Source organism: Hypanus sabinus, unplaced genomic scaffold (assembly GCF_030144855.1).
Source record: "Hypanus sabinus isolate sHypSab1 unplaced genomic scaffold, sHypSab1.hap1 scaffold_2305, whole genome shotgun sequence".
NCBI classification, from domain to species: domain Eukaryota; kingdom Metazoa; phylum Chordata; class Chondrichthyes; order Myliobatiformes; family Dasyatidae; genus Hypanus; species Hypanus sabinus.
In genome coordinates this window covers 18,857-36,426 of record NW_026780419.1, presented here as the reverse complement: position 1 = coordinate 36,426, position 17,570 = coordinate 18,857, and the positions used below count along the sequence as shown (strand labels likewise).

The following is a 17,570-nucleotide window of genomic DNA, read 5'->3' as shown; positions in this document are numbered from 1 at the left end:
GTGACCACTCTCCCCCAGGACACTGTGTCACTGACTGTATCCCCACTGACGTTAATCCCTCTCCCTCACACCGTTCCTCAGTGACCCCTCTCCCCCAGAACACTGTGTCACTGACTGTATCCCGACTGACGTTAATCCCTCTCCCTCACACCGTCCCTCAGTGACCCCTCTCCCCCAGAACACTGTGTCACTGACTGTATCCCGACTGACGTTAATCCCTCTCCCTCACACCGTCCCTCAGTGACCCCCCTCCCCCAGGACACTGTGACACTCACTGTATCCCCACTGACGTTAATCCCTCTCCCTCACACCGTCCCTCAGTGACCCCTCTCCCCCAGGACACTGTGTCACTGACCGTATCCCCACTGACGTTAATCCCTCTCCCTCACACCGTACCTCAGTGACCCCTCTCCCCCAGGACACTGTGTCACTGACTGTATCCCCACTGACGTTAATCCCTCTCCCTCACACCGTCCCTCAGTGACCCCTCTCCCCCAGGACACTGTGTCGCTGACTGTATCCCCACTGACGTTAATTCCTCTCCCTCACACCGTCCCTCAGTGACCCCTCTTCCCCAGGACACTGTGTCACTGACTGTATCCCCACTGACGTTAATCCCTCTCCCTCACACCATCCCTCAGTGACCCCCCTCCCCCAGGACACTGTGTCACTGACTGTATCCCCACTGACGTTCATCCAGCTGCCTCACACCGTTCCTCAGTGACCCCTCTCCCCCAGGACACTGTGTCACTGACTGTATCCCCACTGACGTTAATCCAGCTCCCTCACACCGTCCCTCAGTGACCCCTCTCCCCCAGGACACTGTGTCACTGACTGTATCCCCACTGACGTTAATCCAGCTGCCTCACTCCGTCCCTCAGTGACCCCCCTCCCCCAGGACTTTGTCGGGGAAGGGTGTAGTCTGGGGCCTCTCTGAATCCTCCCTCTCTCTCTGGTGTCTGCGATCAGATCCCGGACATTCTCCGTTTCGGTGCCCGGCGATATTTTGGGAGAACTGCCCTCGGGGGACCCTTCCACGTTATTATGTAAGTCTCGCAGGCCCCCTCTTCCCCCCAGCCTCTGCATTGTCCTCCCCCTCTCACTACCCCTCTTCTCCTCTCTCTGCTCCCTCTTTACCTGCACTCCCTCCTCCCTCCCTGTCCTGTCTGTCCTCAGCCCTCTCGATTCGTCCGGTGCAACCCTCTCGTCCCTCTTGCCCGCACTCCGCCTCCGACTTCTCGACTCCCTGTCCCCCTCCCTTCCTCCCTCACACTCTCTTCCCCTTCATCCCTCCTCATTCCTCTTTTTCTCTGCCTCCTTCTCCTATAATAGGGTACGGACAGAGAAGCGGACCGCCCAGGGACCGGCCCTTCGGCCCACTATGTTGTGCCGTCCCAGCTGTAAAGCAGATCTGAAACACCCAAACACTGATCCCCCCTCTACCTACCCTCCCTCCATCTTCCTCACATCCCTGTGCCCCTCCAAACCTCCCTCAAAAGCCTCTAATGTGTTTGCCTCCCCCAGCACCCCAGGCAGAGCGTTTCCAGACACCTACCACTCTCTGGGTAAAAAAACCTACCCCTCACACCCCCCCCACCGCACCTTCAATACCTGCCCCCCGGTGTTAGAGATTTCAACCCCCGGGGAACAGATACTCTCTGCCCGCTCTGTCTGTGCCTCCCACAATCTTGTAAACCTCTCCCCGATCTCCCCTCGGCCTCCGTCGCTCCGGAGGAAACAGCCCAAGTTTACCCGGCCTCCCGTGAGAGCACGGGCCCTCCGAACCGGGCAGGACCCCGGCGACCCTCTTCTGCCCCCTCCCCGAAGCCCCGACACCCTTCCTGCAGTGGGGCGGCCAGGGCCGGGTGCGATTCTCCGGACGGGGCCCCGCCGTTCCAACGTCACCTCCTGACTTTTGAACTCGATGCCCCGACTAACAGAAGGCCTCGGCCTTCTGAACCGCCGTCTCGGCCCGCGGAGCCGCTTCCGGGGAGCTGCGACCTCGGACCCCAACATCTCCCTGCTCAGCAATAATGTTAAGGACCTTAAACAGACAGACATTCTTTATCGATCCCGAGGGAAATTGGGTTTCGTTACAGACGCACCGACCAGGAATCGCGTACTAATATAGCAGCATAAAACTTTTATAACGTTCCAACCTAACTGGACACGTCATAAAAGGTGAATTCGGGTCCAGATCTCCAACCCGTTTTGATTAAACCTTTCGCCCGGGCCTCATCCGGTGACGGCGTTGAGGGAGAGATTCCTCGAATGCTGGAAACTTCCCTTCGGGCGTTCCCCACTCCCCCCCCGCCAGACGATCTGGGCCCTCTCCGGCGCTGTGATCGGCGAGAGAGGGGGTCGCCCGCGGGCCCCCACGCACCCCATCTCCCGGACGCCCGGCCTGCAGGCCGCAGGCTTTGGTGGCGGCCTAGCGAAGCTCCCTCGGGGGCAGCAAGGCGCCAGGCTGTCCGTTGGCCCCGGAGTCACACCGTCAGGGTTTAGATCGCGGGCTCTGAGCTGGAGGCGGGAAAGATGCCACACCCATCTTTGACGGTGTCATCTCGATGATCGTTATCCCAGCGGTCTGCAAACCGCGTGTTGCCCGCCCTGCAAACTCCCACAAATACGGAGCTTGTTTCCTTCCCTTCTGCCCGGACCCCACTAATGTGATTTAGTGCCCAGCACGGAATTCACAGCCCCCTCCCCTCTTTTCATCCCATCCTCCCTCCAACCTCACCTCACCCTCTCCCTCTCCAGATCCCCCCTCTCCCGTTTCCAACTCTCCATAAACTTCCCGGTCCTCCAGTCACCCCAATCCCCACGCCCCTCTGTAAAGATCTCTCAGTCCCACCAAATCACCCCTATCCCATCCCAAATCACCCCGGTTTCACCCCTCCCTTTCTCTCTCTCTCCCTGACCCTCGGTCTCCGTATCAGTTACACTCTCTGCCCCCTGTCACCCCTCTCTCTCTCTCTTTGTCCCTCCCTCTCTCTCTAGCTCCCTCTTTCTCTGTCTCTCACCCTCTCTCTCTCCCACACTCTCTCTCTCTATCCCTCTCACTCACCCTCGTTCTCACCATCTCCCTCTCACACACACACCTCTCTCTCTCTCACTGTCTCTCTCTCTATCTCCCTCTCACCCTCTCTCTCTCCCACACACTCTCTCACTCCCACACACACAAGCACCTCTCTCTCTCTCTGACCCTGCGTATCATACACCCTCCCCCCACCCCGTCTCTCTCTCTCTCTCTGTCTCTCTCTCTCACTGTCTCTCTCCCTCTCTCTCTCTCTCACCCTCTCACCATCTCTCTCTCTCTCTGCCCCTGTGTATCATACACCCTCTCCCCACCCCGTCCCTCTCTCTCACCGTCTCACTCTCTCTCTGACCCTGTATCATACAACCTCTCCCCACCCCGTCCCTCTCTCTCACCGTCTCTCTCTCTGACCGTGTATCATACACCCTCTCCCCACCCCGTCCCTCTCTCTCACCGTCTCTCTCTCTCTGACCCTGTGTATCATACACCCTCTCCCCACCCCGTCCCTCTCTCTCACTCTCTCTCTCTCTGACCCTGTGTATCATACACCCTCTCCCCACCCCGTCCCTCTCTCTCACCGTCTCTCTCTCTGACCGTGTATCATACACCCTCTCCCCACCCCGTCCCTCTCTCTCACCGTCTCTCTCTCTCTGACCCTGTGTATCATACACCCTCTCCCCACCCCGTCCCTCTCTCTCACCCTCTCACCATCTCTCTCTCTCTGACCCTGTGTATCATACACCCTCTCCCCACCCCATCCCTCTCTCTCACCCTCTCTGACCCTGTGTATCATACACCCTCTCCCCACCCCGTCCCTCTCTCTCACCCTCTCACCATCTCTCTCTCTCTGACCCTGTGTATCATACACCCTCTCCCCACCCCGTCCCTCTCTCTCACCGTCTCTCTCTCTGACCGTGTATCATACACCCTCTCCCCACCCCGTCCCTCTCTCTCACCGTCTCTCTCTCTCTGACCCTGTGTATCATACACCCTCTCCCCACCCCGTCCCTCTCTCTCACTCTCTCTCTCTCTGACCCTGTGTATCATACACCCTCTCCCCACCCCGTCCCTCTCTCTCACCGTCTCTCTCTCTGACCGTGTATCATACACCCTCTCCCCACCCCGTCCCTCTCTCTCACCGTCTCTCTCTCTCTGACCCTGTGTATCATACACCCTCTCCCCACCCCGTCTCTCTCTCACCCTCTCACCATCTCTCTCTCTCTGACCCTGTGTATCATACACCCTCTCCCCACCCCGTCCCTCTCTCTCACCCTCTCACCATCTCTCTCTCTCTGACCCTGTGTATCATACACCCTCTCCCCACCCCGTCCCTCTCTCTCACCCTCTCTGACCCTGTGTATCATACACCCTCTCCCCACCCCGTCCCTCTCTCTCACCCTCTCACCGTCTCTCTCTCTCTCTGACCCTGTGTATCATACACCCTCTCCCCACCCCGTCCCTCTCTCTCACCGTCTCTCTCTCTCTGACCCTGTGTATCATACACCCTCCCCCCACCCCGTCCCTCTCTTTCACCGTCTCACCATCTATCTCTCTCTCTTACCCTGTGTATCATACACCCTCTCCCCACCCCGTCTCTCTCTCACCGTGTCTCTCTCTCTCTCTGACCCTGCTTGTGATACAACCTCCCCCCACCCCGTCTTTCTCTCACCGTCTCTCTCTTTCTCTCTCTCTGACCCTGTGTATCATACACCCTCTCCCCACCCCGTCCCTCTCTCTCACTCTCTCTCTCTCTGACCCTGTGTATCATACACCCTCTCCCCACCCCGTCTCTCTCTCACCCTCTCACCATCTCTCTCTCTCTCTGACCCTGTGTATCATACACCCTCTCCCCACCCCGTCTCTCTCTCACCCTCTCACCATCTCTCTCTCTCTCTGACCCTGTGTATCATACACCCTCTCCCCACCCCGTCCCTCTCTCTCACCGTCTCTCTCTCTCTCCCTCTCACCGTCTCTCTCTCTCTCTCTGACCCTGCGTATGATACAACCTCCCCCCACCCCGTCTCTCTCTCACCGTCTCTCTCTCTCTCCCTCTCACCGTCTCTCTCTCTCTCTCTGACCCTGCGTATGATACAACCTCCCCCCACCCCGTCTCTCTCTCACCGTCTCTCTCTCTCTCTCTGACCCTGCGTGTGATACAACCTCCCCCCACCCCGTCTCTCTCTCACCGTGTCTCTCTCTCTCTCTCTCTCTCTGACCCTGCGTGTGATACAACCTCCCCCCACCCCGTCTCTCTCTCTCACCGTCTCTCTCTCTCTCTCTGACCCTGCGTGTGATACAACCTCCCCCCACCCCGTCTCTCTCTCACCGTGTCTCTCTCTCTCTCTCTCTGACCCTGCGTGTGATACAACCTCCCCCCACCCCGTCTCTCTCTCACCGTCTCTCTCTCTCTCTCTCTCTCTGACCCTGCGTGTGATACAACCTCCCCCCACCCCGTCTCTCTCTCTCACCGTCTCTCTCTCTCTCTCTGACCCTGCGTGTGATACAACCTCCCCCCACCCCGTCTCTCTCTCACCGTGTCTCTCTCTCTCTCTCTCTGACCCTGCGTGTGATACAACCTCCCCCCACCCTGTCTCTCTCTCACCGTCTCTCTCTCTCCCTCTCACCGTGTCTCTCTCTCTCTCTGACCCTGCGTGTGATACAACCTCCCCCCACCCCGTCTCTCTCTCACCGTCTCTCTCTCTCTCTCTCTCTCTGACCCTGCGTGTGATACAACCTCCCCCCACCCCGTCTCTCTCTCTCACCGTCTCTCTCTCTCTCTCTGACCCTGCGTGTGATACAACCTCCCCCCACCCCGTCTCTCTCTCACCGTGTCTCTCTCTCTCTCTCTCTCTCTGACCCTGCGTGTGATACAACCTCCCCCCACCCCGTCTCTCTCTCTCACCGTCTCTCTCTCTCTCTCTGACCCTGCGTGTGATACAACCTCCCCCCACCCCGTCTCTCTCTCACCGTGTCTCTCTCTCTCTCTCTCTGACCCTGCGTGTGATACAACCTCCCCCCACCCCGTCTCTCTCTCACCGTCTCTCTCTCTCTCTCTCTCTCTGACCCTGCGTGTGATACAACCTCCCCCCACCCCGTCTCTCTCTCTCACCGTCTCTCTCTCTCTCTCTGACCCTGCGTGTGATACAACCTCCCCCCACCCCGTCTCTCTCTCACCGTGTCTCTCTCTCTCTCTCTCTGACCCTGCGTGTGATACAACCTCCCCCCACCCCGTCTTTCTCTCACCGTGTCTCTCTCTCTCTCTCTGACCCTGCGTGTGATACAACCTCCCCCCACCCCGTCTCTCTCTCACCGTCTCTCTCTCTCTCTCTCTCTCTGACCCTGCGTGTGATACAACCTCCCCCCACCCCGTCTCTCTCTCACCGTGTCTCTCTCTCTCTCTCTCTCTGACCCTGCGTGTGATACAACCTCCCCCCACCCCGTCTCTCTCTCACCGTGTCTCTCTCTCTCCCTCTCACCGTCTCTCTCTCTCTCTGACCCTGCGTGTGATACAACCTCCCCCCACCCCGTCTCTCTCTCACCGTGTCTCTCTCTCTCCCTCTCACCGTCTCTCTCTCTCTCTGACCCTGCGTATGATACAACCTCCCCCCACCCCGTCTCTCTCTCACCGTGTCTCTCTCTCTCTCTGACCCTGCGTATGATACAACCTCCCCCCACCCCGTCTTTCTCTCACCGTCTCTCTCTCTCTCTCCCTCTCACCGTGTCTCTCTCTCTCTCTGACCCTGCTTGTGATACAACCTCCCCCCACCCCGTCTCTCTCTCACCGTCTCTCTCTCTCTCTCTGACCCTGCTTGTGATACAACCTCCCCCCACCCCGTCTTTCTCTCACCGTCTCTCTCTCTCTCTCTCTCTGACCCTGTGTATCATACACCCTCTCCCCACCCCGTCCCTCTCTCTCACTCTCTCTCTCTCTGACCCTGTGTATCATACACCCTCTCCCCACCCCGTCCCTCTCTCTCACCGTCTCTCTCTCTCTCTCTGACCCTGCTTGTGATACAACCTCCCCCCACCCCGTCCCTCTCTCTCACCGTCTCTCTCTCTCTCTCTCTCTGACCCTGCGTGTGATACAACCTCCCCCCACCCCGTCTCTCTCTCACCGTCTCTCTCTCTCTCTCTGACCCTGCGTGTGATACAACCTCCCCCCACCCCGTCCCTCTCTCTCACCGTCTCTCTCTCTCTCTCTGACCCTGCTTGTGATACAACCTCCCCCCACCCCGTCTCTCTCTCACCGTGTCTCTCTCTCTCTCTCTCTCTCTGACCCTGCGTGTGATACAACCTCCCCCCACCCCGTCTCTCTCTCACCGTGTCTCTCTCTCTCTCTCTCTGACCCTGCTTGTGATACAACCTCCCCCCACCCCGTCTCTCTCTCACCGTCTCTCTCTCTCTCTCTGACCCTGCTTGTGATACAACCTCCCCCCACCCCGTCTTTCTCTCACCGTCTCTCTCTCTCTCTCTCTCTGACCCTGTGTATCATACACCCTCTCCCCACCCCGTCCCTCTCTCTCACTCTCTCTCTCTCTGACCCTGTGTATCATACACCCTCTCCCCACCCCGTCCCTCTCTCGCACCGTCTCTCTCTCTCTCTGACCCTGTGTATCATACACCCTCTCCCCACCCCGTCTCTCTCTCACCCTCTCACCATCTCTCTCTCTCTCTGACCCTGTGTATCATACACCCTCTCCCCACCCCGTCTCTCTCTCTCACCCTCTCTCTCTCTCTGACCCTGTGTATCATACACCCTCTCCCCACCCCGTCTCTCTCTCACCGTCTCTCTCTCTGACCCTGTGTATCATACACCCTCTCCCCACCCCGTCCCTCTCTCTCACCGTCTCTCTCTCTCTGACCCTGTGTATCATACACCCTCTCCCCACCCCGTCCCTCTCTCTCACCGTCTCTCTCTCTGACCGTGTATCATACACCCTCTCCCCACCCCGTCCCTCTCTCTCACCGTCTCTCTCTCTGACCGTGTATCATACACCCTCTCCCCACCCCGTCCCTCTCTCTCACCGTCTCTCTCTCTCTGACCCTGTATCATACACCCTCTCCCCACCCCGTCCCTCTCTCTCACTCTCTCTCTCTCTGACCCTGTGTATCATACACCCTCTCCCCACCCCGTCCCTCTCTCTCACCGTCTCTCTCTCTGACCGTGTATCATACACCCTCTCCCCACCCCGTCCCTCTCTCTCACCGTCTCTCTCTCTCTGACCCTGTGTATCATACACCCTCTCCCCACCCCGTCCCTCTCTCTCACCCTCTCACCATCTCTCTCTCTCTGACCCTGTGTATCATACACCCTCTCCCCACCCCGTCCCTCTCTCTCACCCTCTCTGACCCTGTGTATCATACACCCTCTCCCCACCCCGTCCCTCTCTCTCACCCTCTCACCATCTCTCTCTCTCTGACCCTGTGTATCATACACCCTCTCCCCACCCCGTCCCTCTCTCTCACCGTCTCTCTCTCTGACCGTGTATCATACACCCTCTCCCCACCCCGTCCCTCTCTCTCACCGTCTCTCTCTCTCTGACCCTGTGTATCATACACCCTCTCCCCACCCCGTCCCTCTCTCTCACTCTCTCTCTCTCTGACCCTGTGTATCATACACCCTCTCCCCACCCCGTCCCTCTCTCTCACCGTCTCTCTCTCTGACCGTGTATCATACACCCTCTCCCCACCCCGTCCCTCTCTCTCACCGTCTCTCTCTCTCTGACCCTGTGTATCATACACCCTCTCCCCACCCCGTCTCTCTCTCACCCTCTCACCATCTCTCTCTCTCTGACCCTGTGTATCATACACCCTCTCCCCACCCCGTCCCTCTCTCTCACCCTCTCACCATCTCTCTCTCTCTGACCCTGTGTATCATACACCCTCTCCCCACCCCGTCCCTCTCTCTCACCCTCTCTGACCCTGTGTATCATACACCCTCTCCCCACCCCGTCCCTCTCTCTCACCCTCTCACCGTCTCTCTCTCTCTCTGACCCTGTGTATCATACACCCTCTCCCCACCCCGTCCCTCTCTCTCACCGTCTCTCTCTCTCTCTGACCCTGTATCATACACCCTCTCCCCACCCTGTCCCTCTCTCTCACCGTCTCTCTCTCTCTGACCCTGTGTATCATACACCCTCTCCCCACCCCGTCCCTCTCTCTCACCGTCTCTCTCTCTCTCTGACCCTGTGTATCATACACCCTCCCCCCACCCCGTCCCTCTCTCTCACTGTCTCTCTCTCTCTCTGACCTTGTGTATCATACACCCTCTCCCCACCCCGTCTCTCTCTCACCCTCTCACCATCTCTCTCTCTCTCTGACCCTGTGTATCATACACCCTCTCCCCACCCCGTCCCTCTCTCTCACCCTCTCTCTCTCTCTGACCCTGTGTATCATACACCCTCCCCCCAACCCGTCCCTCTCTCTCACCGTCTCTCTCTGTCTGACCCTGTGTATCATACACCCTCCCCCCACCCCGTCCCTCTCTTTCACCGTCTCACCATCTATCTCTCTCTCTTACCCTGTGTATCATACACCCTCTCCCCACCCCGTCTCTCTCTCACCCTCTCACCATCTCTCTCTCTCTCTGACCCTGTGTATCATACACCCTCTCCCCACCCCGTCCCTCTCTCGCACCGTCTCTCTCTCTCTCTGACCCTGTATCATACACCCTCTCCCCACCCCGTCCCTCTCTCTCACCATCTCTCTCTCTCTCTCACCGTCTCTCTCTCTCTCCCTCTCACCGTCTCTCTCTCTCTCTCTCTCTCACCGTGTCTCTCTCTCTCTCACCGTCTCTCTCTCTCTCCCTCTCACCGTCTCTCTCTCTCTCTCTGACCCTGCGTGTGATACAACCTCCCCCCACCCCGTCTCTCTTTCTCTCACCGTCTCTCTCTCTCTCCCTCTCACCGTGTCTCTCTCTCTCTCTGACCCTGCGTGTGATACAACCTCCCCCCACCCCGTCTCTCTCTCACCGTCTCTCTCTTTCTCTCTCTCTGACCCTGTGTATCATACACCCTCTCCCCACCCCGTCCCTCTCTCTCACTCTCTCTCTCTCTGACCCTGTGTATCATACACCCTCTCCCCACCCCGTCTTTCTCTCACCGTGTCTCTCTCTCTCTCTCTGACCCTGCGTGTGATACAACCTCCCCCCACCCCGTCTCTCTCTCACCGTCTCTCTCTCTCTCTCTCTCTCTGACCCTGCGTGTGATACAACCTCCCCCCACCCCGTCTCTCTCTCACCGTGTCTCTCTCTCTCCCTCTCACCGTCTCTCTCTCTCTCTGACCCTGCGTGTGATACAACCTCCCCCCACCCCGTCTCTCTCTCACCGTGTCTCTCTCTCTCCCTCTCACCGTCTCTCTCTCTCTCTGACCCTGCGTGTGATACAACCACCCCCCACCCCGTCTCTCTCTCTCTCTGACCCTGCGTATGATACAACCTCCCCCCACCCCGTCTCTCTCTCACCGTCTCTCTCTCTCTCTCTGACCCTGCGTATGATACAACCTCCCCCCACCCCGTCTTTCTCTCACCGTCTCTCTCTCTCTCTCCCTCTCACCGTGTCTCTCTCTCTCTCTGACCCTGCGTGTGATACAACCACCCCCCACCCCGTCTCTCTCTCTCTCTGACCCTGCGTATGATACAACCTCCCCCCACCCCGTCTCTCTCTCACCGTGTCTCTCTCTCTCTCTGACCCTGCTTGTGATACAACCTCCCCCCACCCCGTCTCCCTCTCACCGTCTCTCTCTCTCTCTCTGACCCTGCTTGTGATACAACCTCCCCCCACCCCGTCTTTCTCTCACCGTCTCTCTCTCTCTCTCTCTCTGACCCTGTGTATCATACACCCTCTCCCCACCCCGTCCCTCTCTCTCACTCTCTCTCTCTCTGACCCTGTGTATCATACACCCTCTCCCCACCCCGTCCCTCTCTCTCACCGTCTCTCTCTCTCTCTCTGACCCTGCTTGTGATACAACCTCCCCCCACCCCGTCCCTCTCTCTCACCGTCTCTCTCTCTCTCTCTCTCTGACCCTGCGTGTGATACAACCTCCCCCCACCCCGTCTCTCTCTCACCGTCTCTCTCTCTCTCTCTGACCCTGCGTGTGATACAACCTCCCCCCACCCCGTCCCTCTCTCTCACCGTCTCTCTCTCTCTCTCTGACCCTGCTTGTGATACAACCTCCCCCCACCCCGTCTCTCTCTCACCGTGTCTCTCTCTCTCTCTCTCTCTGACCCTGCGTGTGATACAACCTCCCCCCACCCCGTCTCTCTCTCACCGTGTCTCTCTCTCTCTCTCTCTCTGACCCTGCTTGTGATACAACCTCCCCCCACCCCGTCTCTCTCTCACCGTCTCTCTCTCTCTCTCTGACCCTGCTTGTGATACAACCTCCCCCCACCCCGTCTTTCTCTCACCGTCTCTCTCTCTCTCTCTCTCTGACCCTGTGTATCATACACCCTCTCCCCACCCCGTCCCTCTCTCTCACCGTCTCTCTCTGACCCTGTGTATCATACACCCTCTCCCCACCCCGTCCCTCTCTCTCACCGTCTCTCTCTCTCTCTCTGACCCTGCTTGTGATACAACCTCCCCCCACCCCGTCCCTCTCTCTCACCGTCTCTCTCTCTCTCTCTCTCTGACCCTGCGTGTGATACAACCTCCCCCCACCCCGTCTCTCTCTCACCGTGTCTCTCTCTCTCTCTCTGACCCTGCGTGTGATACAACCTCCCCCCACCCCGTCTCTCTCTCACCGTGTCTCTCTCTCTCTCTGACCCTGCGTGTGATACAACCTCCCCCCACCCCGTCTCTCTCTCACCGTGTCTCTCTCTCTCTCTCTCTGACCCTGCGTATGATACAACCTCCCCCCACCCCGTCTCTCTCTCTCACCGTGTCTCTCTCTCTCTCTCTGACCCTGCGTATGATACAACCTCCCCCCACCCCGTCTCTCTCTCACCGTCTCTCTCTGACCCTGCGTGTGATACAACCTCCCCCCACCCCGTCTCTCTCTCTCTCTGACCCTGCGTATGATACAACCTCCCCCCACCCCGTCTTTCTCTCACCGTCTCTCTCTCTCTCTCTGACCCTGCGTGTGATACAACCTCCCCCCACCCCGTCTCTCTCTCACCGTGTCTCTCTCTCTCTCTCTCTGACCCTGCGTGTGATACACCCTCCCCCCACCCCGTCCCTCTCTCTCACCGTGTCTCTCTCTCTCTCTCTCTCTCTGACCCTGCGTGTGATACAACCTCCCCCCACCCCGTCCCTCTCTCTCACCGTCTCTCTCTCTCTCTGACCCTGCGTGTGATACAACCTCCCCCCACCTCGTCTCTCTCTCACCGTCTCTCTCTCTCTCTCTCTCTGACCCTGCGTGTGATACAACCTCCCCCCACCCCGTCTCTCTCTCACCGTGTCTCTCTCTCTCTCTCTCTCTGACCCTGCGTGTGATACAACCTCCCCCCACCCCGTCTCTCTCTCTCTCTCACCGTCTCTCTCTCTCTCCCTCTCACCGTGTCTCTCTCTCTCTCTCTCTGACCCTGCGTGTGATACAACCTCCCCCCACCCCGTCTCTCTCTCACCGTGTCTCTCTCTCTCTCTCTCTGACCCTGCGTGTGATACAACCTCCCCCCACCCCGTCTCTCTCTCTCTCTCACCGTCTCTCTCTCTCTCCCTCTCACCGTCTCTCTCTCTCTCTGACCCTGCGTGTGATACAACCTCCCCCCACCCCGTCTCTCTCTCACCGTCTCTCTCTCTCTCTCTCTGACCCTGCGTGTGATACAACCTCCCCCCACCCCGTCTCTCTCTCTCTCACCGTGTCTCTCTCTCTCTCTCTCTGACCCTGCGTGTGATACAACCTCCCCCCACCCCGTCCCTCTCTCTCACCGTCTCTCTCTCTCTCTCACCGTCTCTCTCTCTCTCCCTCTCACCGTCTCTCTCTCTCTCTCTGACCCTGCGTGTGATACAACCTCCCCCCACCCCGTCTCTCTCTCTCTCACCGTGTCTCTCTCTCTCTCTCTCTGACCCTGCGTGTGATACAACCTCCCCCCACCCCGTCCCTCTCTCTCACCGTCTCTCTCTCTCTCTCACCGTCTCTCTCTCTCTCCCTCTCACCGTCTCTCTCTCTCTCTCTGACCCTGCGTGTGATACAACCTCCCCCCACCCCGTCTCTCTCTCACCGTGTCTCTCTCTCTCTCTCTCTGACCCTGCGTGTGATACAACCTCCCCCCACCCCGTCTCTCTCTCACCGTGTCTCTCTCTCTCTCTCTGACCCTGCGTGTGATACAACCTCCCCCCACCCCGTCTCTCTCTCACCGTCTCTCTCTCTCTCTCTCTCTCTCTCTCTCTGACCCACAGAATCAGTTACGCCTGCCTGGTGCTGCTGATCCTGGCCCTGCGGCTGACAGACACACAGGGGGAGGTGTTGGCCATGTCGCTGGCCCTGGTTCTGGGCTGGTGTAACGTCATGTTCTTCGCCCGCGGGTTCCCCATGCTCGGACCGTTCACCATCATGATACAGAAGGTGAGACGACAGAGAGGGTGGGTGGGGAAAAGACACTCGTGATCAACTACGAAGAGGACCCTCGAGAAAGGGGCAGGAGGCGTATGGGGATGAGACAGGGGGGACAGGTGGGAGGAGGGTCGAGGTACAGGAGCCTCAGGACCCACACCGCCAGGTTCAGGGACAGTTATTACCCCTCAACCATCAGGAAGGAGGTACAGGAGCCTCAGGGCCCACACCACCAGGTTCAGGGACAGTTATTACCCCTCAACCATCAGGAAGGAGGTACAGGAGCCTCAGGGCCCACACAACAAGGTTCAGGAACAGTTATTACCCCTCAACCATCAGGAAGGAGGTACAGGAGCCTCAGGACCCACACCACCAGGTTCAGGGACTGTTATCACCCCTCAACCATCAGGAAGGGGGTACAGGAGCCTCAGGACCCACACCGCCAGGTTCAGGGACAGTTATTACACCTCAACCATCAGGAAGGAGGTACAGGAGCCTCAGGACCCACACCACCAGGTTCAGGGACAGTTATCACCCCTCAACCATCAGGAAGGGGGTACAGGAGCCTCAGGACCCACACCGCCAGGTTCAGGGACAATTATCACACCTCAACAATCAGGAAGGAGGTACAGGAGCCTCAGGAACCACACCGCCAGGTTCAGGGACAATTATTACACCTCAACAATCAGGAAGGAGGTACAGGAGCCTCAGGACCCACACCACCAGGTTCAGGGACAGTTATCACCCCTCAACAATCAGGAAGGAGGTACAGGAGCCTCAGGACCCACACCACCAGGTTCAGGAACAGTTATTACTCCTCAACCATCAGGAAAGAGGTACAGGAGCCTCAGGACCCACACCACCAGGTTCAGGGACAGTTATTACCCCTGAACCGTCTGGAAGGAGATACAGGAGCCTCAGGACCCACACCACCAGGTTCAGGGACAGTTATTACCCCTCAACCATCAGGAAGGAGGTACAGGAGCCTCAGGACCCACACCACCAGGTTCAGGGACAGTTATTACCCCTCAACCATCAGGAAGGAGGTACAGGAGCCTCAGGACCCACACCACCAGGTTCAGTGACGGTTATCCCCCCTCAACCATCAGGAAGGAGGTACAGGAGCCTCAGGACCCACACCACCAGGTTCAGGGACAGTTATCACCCCTCAACCATCAGGAAGGATTTACAGGACCCGCAGGACCCACACCACCAGGTTCAGGGACAGTTATCACCCCTCAACCATCAGGAAGGAGGTACAGGAGCCTCAAGACCCTCACTGCCAGGTTCAGGGACAGTTATCACCCCTCGACCATCAGGAAGGAGGTACAGGAACCTCAGGTCCCACACCACCAGGCTCAGGGACAGTTATCACCCCTCAACCATCAGGAAGGATTTACAGGACCCGCAGTACCCACACCACCAGGTTCAGGGACAGTTATCACCCCTCAACCATCAGGAAGGAGGTACAGGAACCTCAGGACCCACACCACCAGTTTCAGGGACAGTTATTACCCCTCAACCATCAGGAAGGAAGTACAGGAGCCTCAGGACCCACACCACCAGGTTCAGGGACAGTCATCACCCCTCAATCATCAGGATGGAGGTACAGGTGCCTCAGGACCCACACCACCAGGTTCAGGGACAGTTATTACCCCTCAACCATCAGGAAGGAGGTACAGGAGCCTCAGGAACCACACCACCAGGTTCAGGGACAGTTATCCCCCTCAACCATCAGGAAGGAGGTACAGGAGCCTCAGGACCCACACCACCAGGTTCAGTGACAGTAATCACCCCTCAATCATCAGGAAGGAGGTACAGGAGCCTCAGGGCCCACACCACCAGGTTCAGGGACAGTTATCACCCCTCAACCATCAGGAAGGAGGTACAGGAGCCTCAGGACCCACACCACCAGGTTCAGGAACAGTTATCACCCCTCAACCATCAGGAAGGAGGTACAGGAGCCTCAGGACCCACACCACCAGGTTCAGGAACAGTTATCACCCCTCAACCATCAGGAAGGAGGTACAGGAGACTCAGGACCCACACCACCAGTTTCAGGGACAGTTATCCCCCCTCAACCATCAGGAAGGAGGTACAGGAGCCTCAGGACCCACACCTCCAGGTTCAGTGGCAGTTATTACCCCTGAACCGTCTGGATGGAGGTACAGGAGCCTCAGGACCCACACCACCAGGTTCAGGGTCAGTTATCACCCCTCAACCAGTAGGAAGGAGGTACAGGAGCCTCAGGACCCACACCAACAGGTTCAGGGAAGGTTATTACCCCTCAACCATCAGGAAGGAGGTACAGGAACCTCAGGACCCACACCACCAGGTTCAGGGATAGTTTTTACCCCTCAACCATCAGGAAGGAGGTACAGGAGCCTCAGGGCCCACACCACCAGGTCCAGGGACAATTATCACACCTCAACTATCAGGAAGGAGGTACAGGAGCCTCAGGACCCACACCACCAGGTTCAGGGACAGTTATCACCCCTCAACCATCAGGAAGGAGTTCCAGGAGCCTCAGGACCCACACCACCAGGTTCAGTGACGGTTATCCCCCCTCAACCATCAGGAAGGAGGTACAGGAGCCTCAGGACCCACACCACCAGGTTCAGGGACAGTTATCACCCCTCAACCATCAGGAAGGATTTACAGGACCCGCAGGACCCACATCACCAGGTTCAGGGACAGTTATCACCCCTCAACCATCAGGAAGGAGGTACAGGTGCCTCAGGACCCACACCTCCAGGTTCAGGGGCAGTTATTACCCCTGAACCATCTGGATGGAGGTACAGGAGCCTCAGGACCCACACCACCAGGTTCAGGGACAGTTAACACCCCTCAACCAGTAGGAAGGAGGTACAGGAGCCTCAGGACCCACACCACCAGGTTCAGGGACAGTTATCAACCCTCAGCCATCAGGAATGAGATACAGGAGTCTCGGGACCCACACCACCAGGTTCAGGGACAGTTATCACCCCTCAACCATCAGGAAGGAGGTACAGGAGCCCCAGGACCCACACCACCAGGTTCAGGGACAGTTATTACTCCTCAACCATCAGGAAGGAGGTACAGGAACCTCAGGACCCACAAAACCAGGTTCAGGGACAGTTATTACCCCTCAACTATCAGGAAGGAGGTACAGGAGCCTCTGGACCCACACCACCAGGTTCAGGGACAGTTATCCCCCCTCAACCATCAGGAAGGAGGTACAGGAGCCTCTGGACCCACACCACCAGGTTCAGGGACTGTTATCCCCCCTCAACCATCAGGAAGGAGGTACAGGAGCCTCAGGACCCACACCAACAGGTTCAGGGACAGTTATCACCCCTCAACCATCAGGAAGGAGGTACAGGAGCCTCTGGACCCACACCACCAGGTTCAGGGACAGTTATTACCCCTCAACTATCAGGAAGGAGGTACAGGAGCCTCAGGACCCACACCAACAGGTTCAGGGAAGGTTATTACCCCTCAACCATCAGGAAGGAGGTACAGGAGCCTCAGGACCCACACCACCAGGTTCAGGGACAGTTATTACTCCTCAACCATCAGGAAGGAGGTACAGGAACCTCAGGACCCACAAAACCAGGTTCAGGGACAGTTATCACCCCTCAACCATCAGGAAGGAGGTACAGGAGCCTCAGGACCCACACCACCAGGTTCAGGGACAGTTATCAGCCCTCAACCATCAGGAAGGAGGTACAGGAGCCTCAGGACCCACACCACCAGGTTCAGGGACAGTTATCAACCCTCAGCCATCAGGAATGAGATACAGGAGTCTCTGGACCCACACCACCAGGTTCAGGGACAGTTATCACCCCTCAACCATCAGGAAGGAGGTACAGGAGCCCCAGGACCCACACCACCAGGTTCAGGGACAGTTATTACTCCTCAACCATCAGGAAGGAGGTACAGGAACCTCAGGACCCACAAAACCAGGTTCAGGGACAGTTATTACCCCTCAACTATCAGGAAGGAGGTACAGGAGCCTCTGGACCCACACCACCAGGTTCAGGGACAGTTATCCCCCCTCAACCAT

The 17,570-nt window shown here is 58.0% G+C and overlaps 1 protein-coding gene across 1 annotated transcript in view; it reads left to right on the top strand.

The window, feature by feature from the left end:
* The first annotated feature begins 973 nt into the window (after positions 1-973).
* The window catches only part of LOC132387876 (transient receptor potential cation channel subfamily V member 6-like), a 34,032-nt gene continuing 17,435 nt past the window's right edge, over positions 974-17,570 (top strand). The window contains exons 1-2 of the mRNA XM_059960210.1: positions 974-1,046; positions 13,372-13,537. Of these exons, the coding sequence (XP_059816193.1) occupies positions 13,445-13,537 (93 nt within the window). The 5' untranslated portion in view covers positions 974-1,046; positions 13,372-13,444. The remainder of the gene's footprint in view (positions 1,047-13,371; positions 13,538-17,570) is intronic.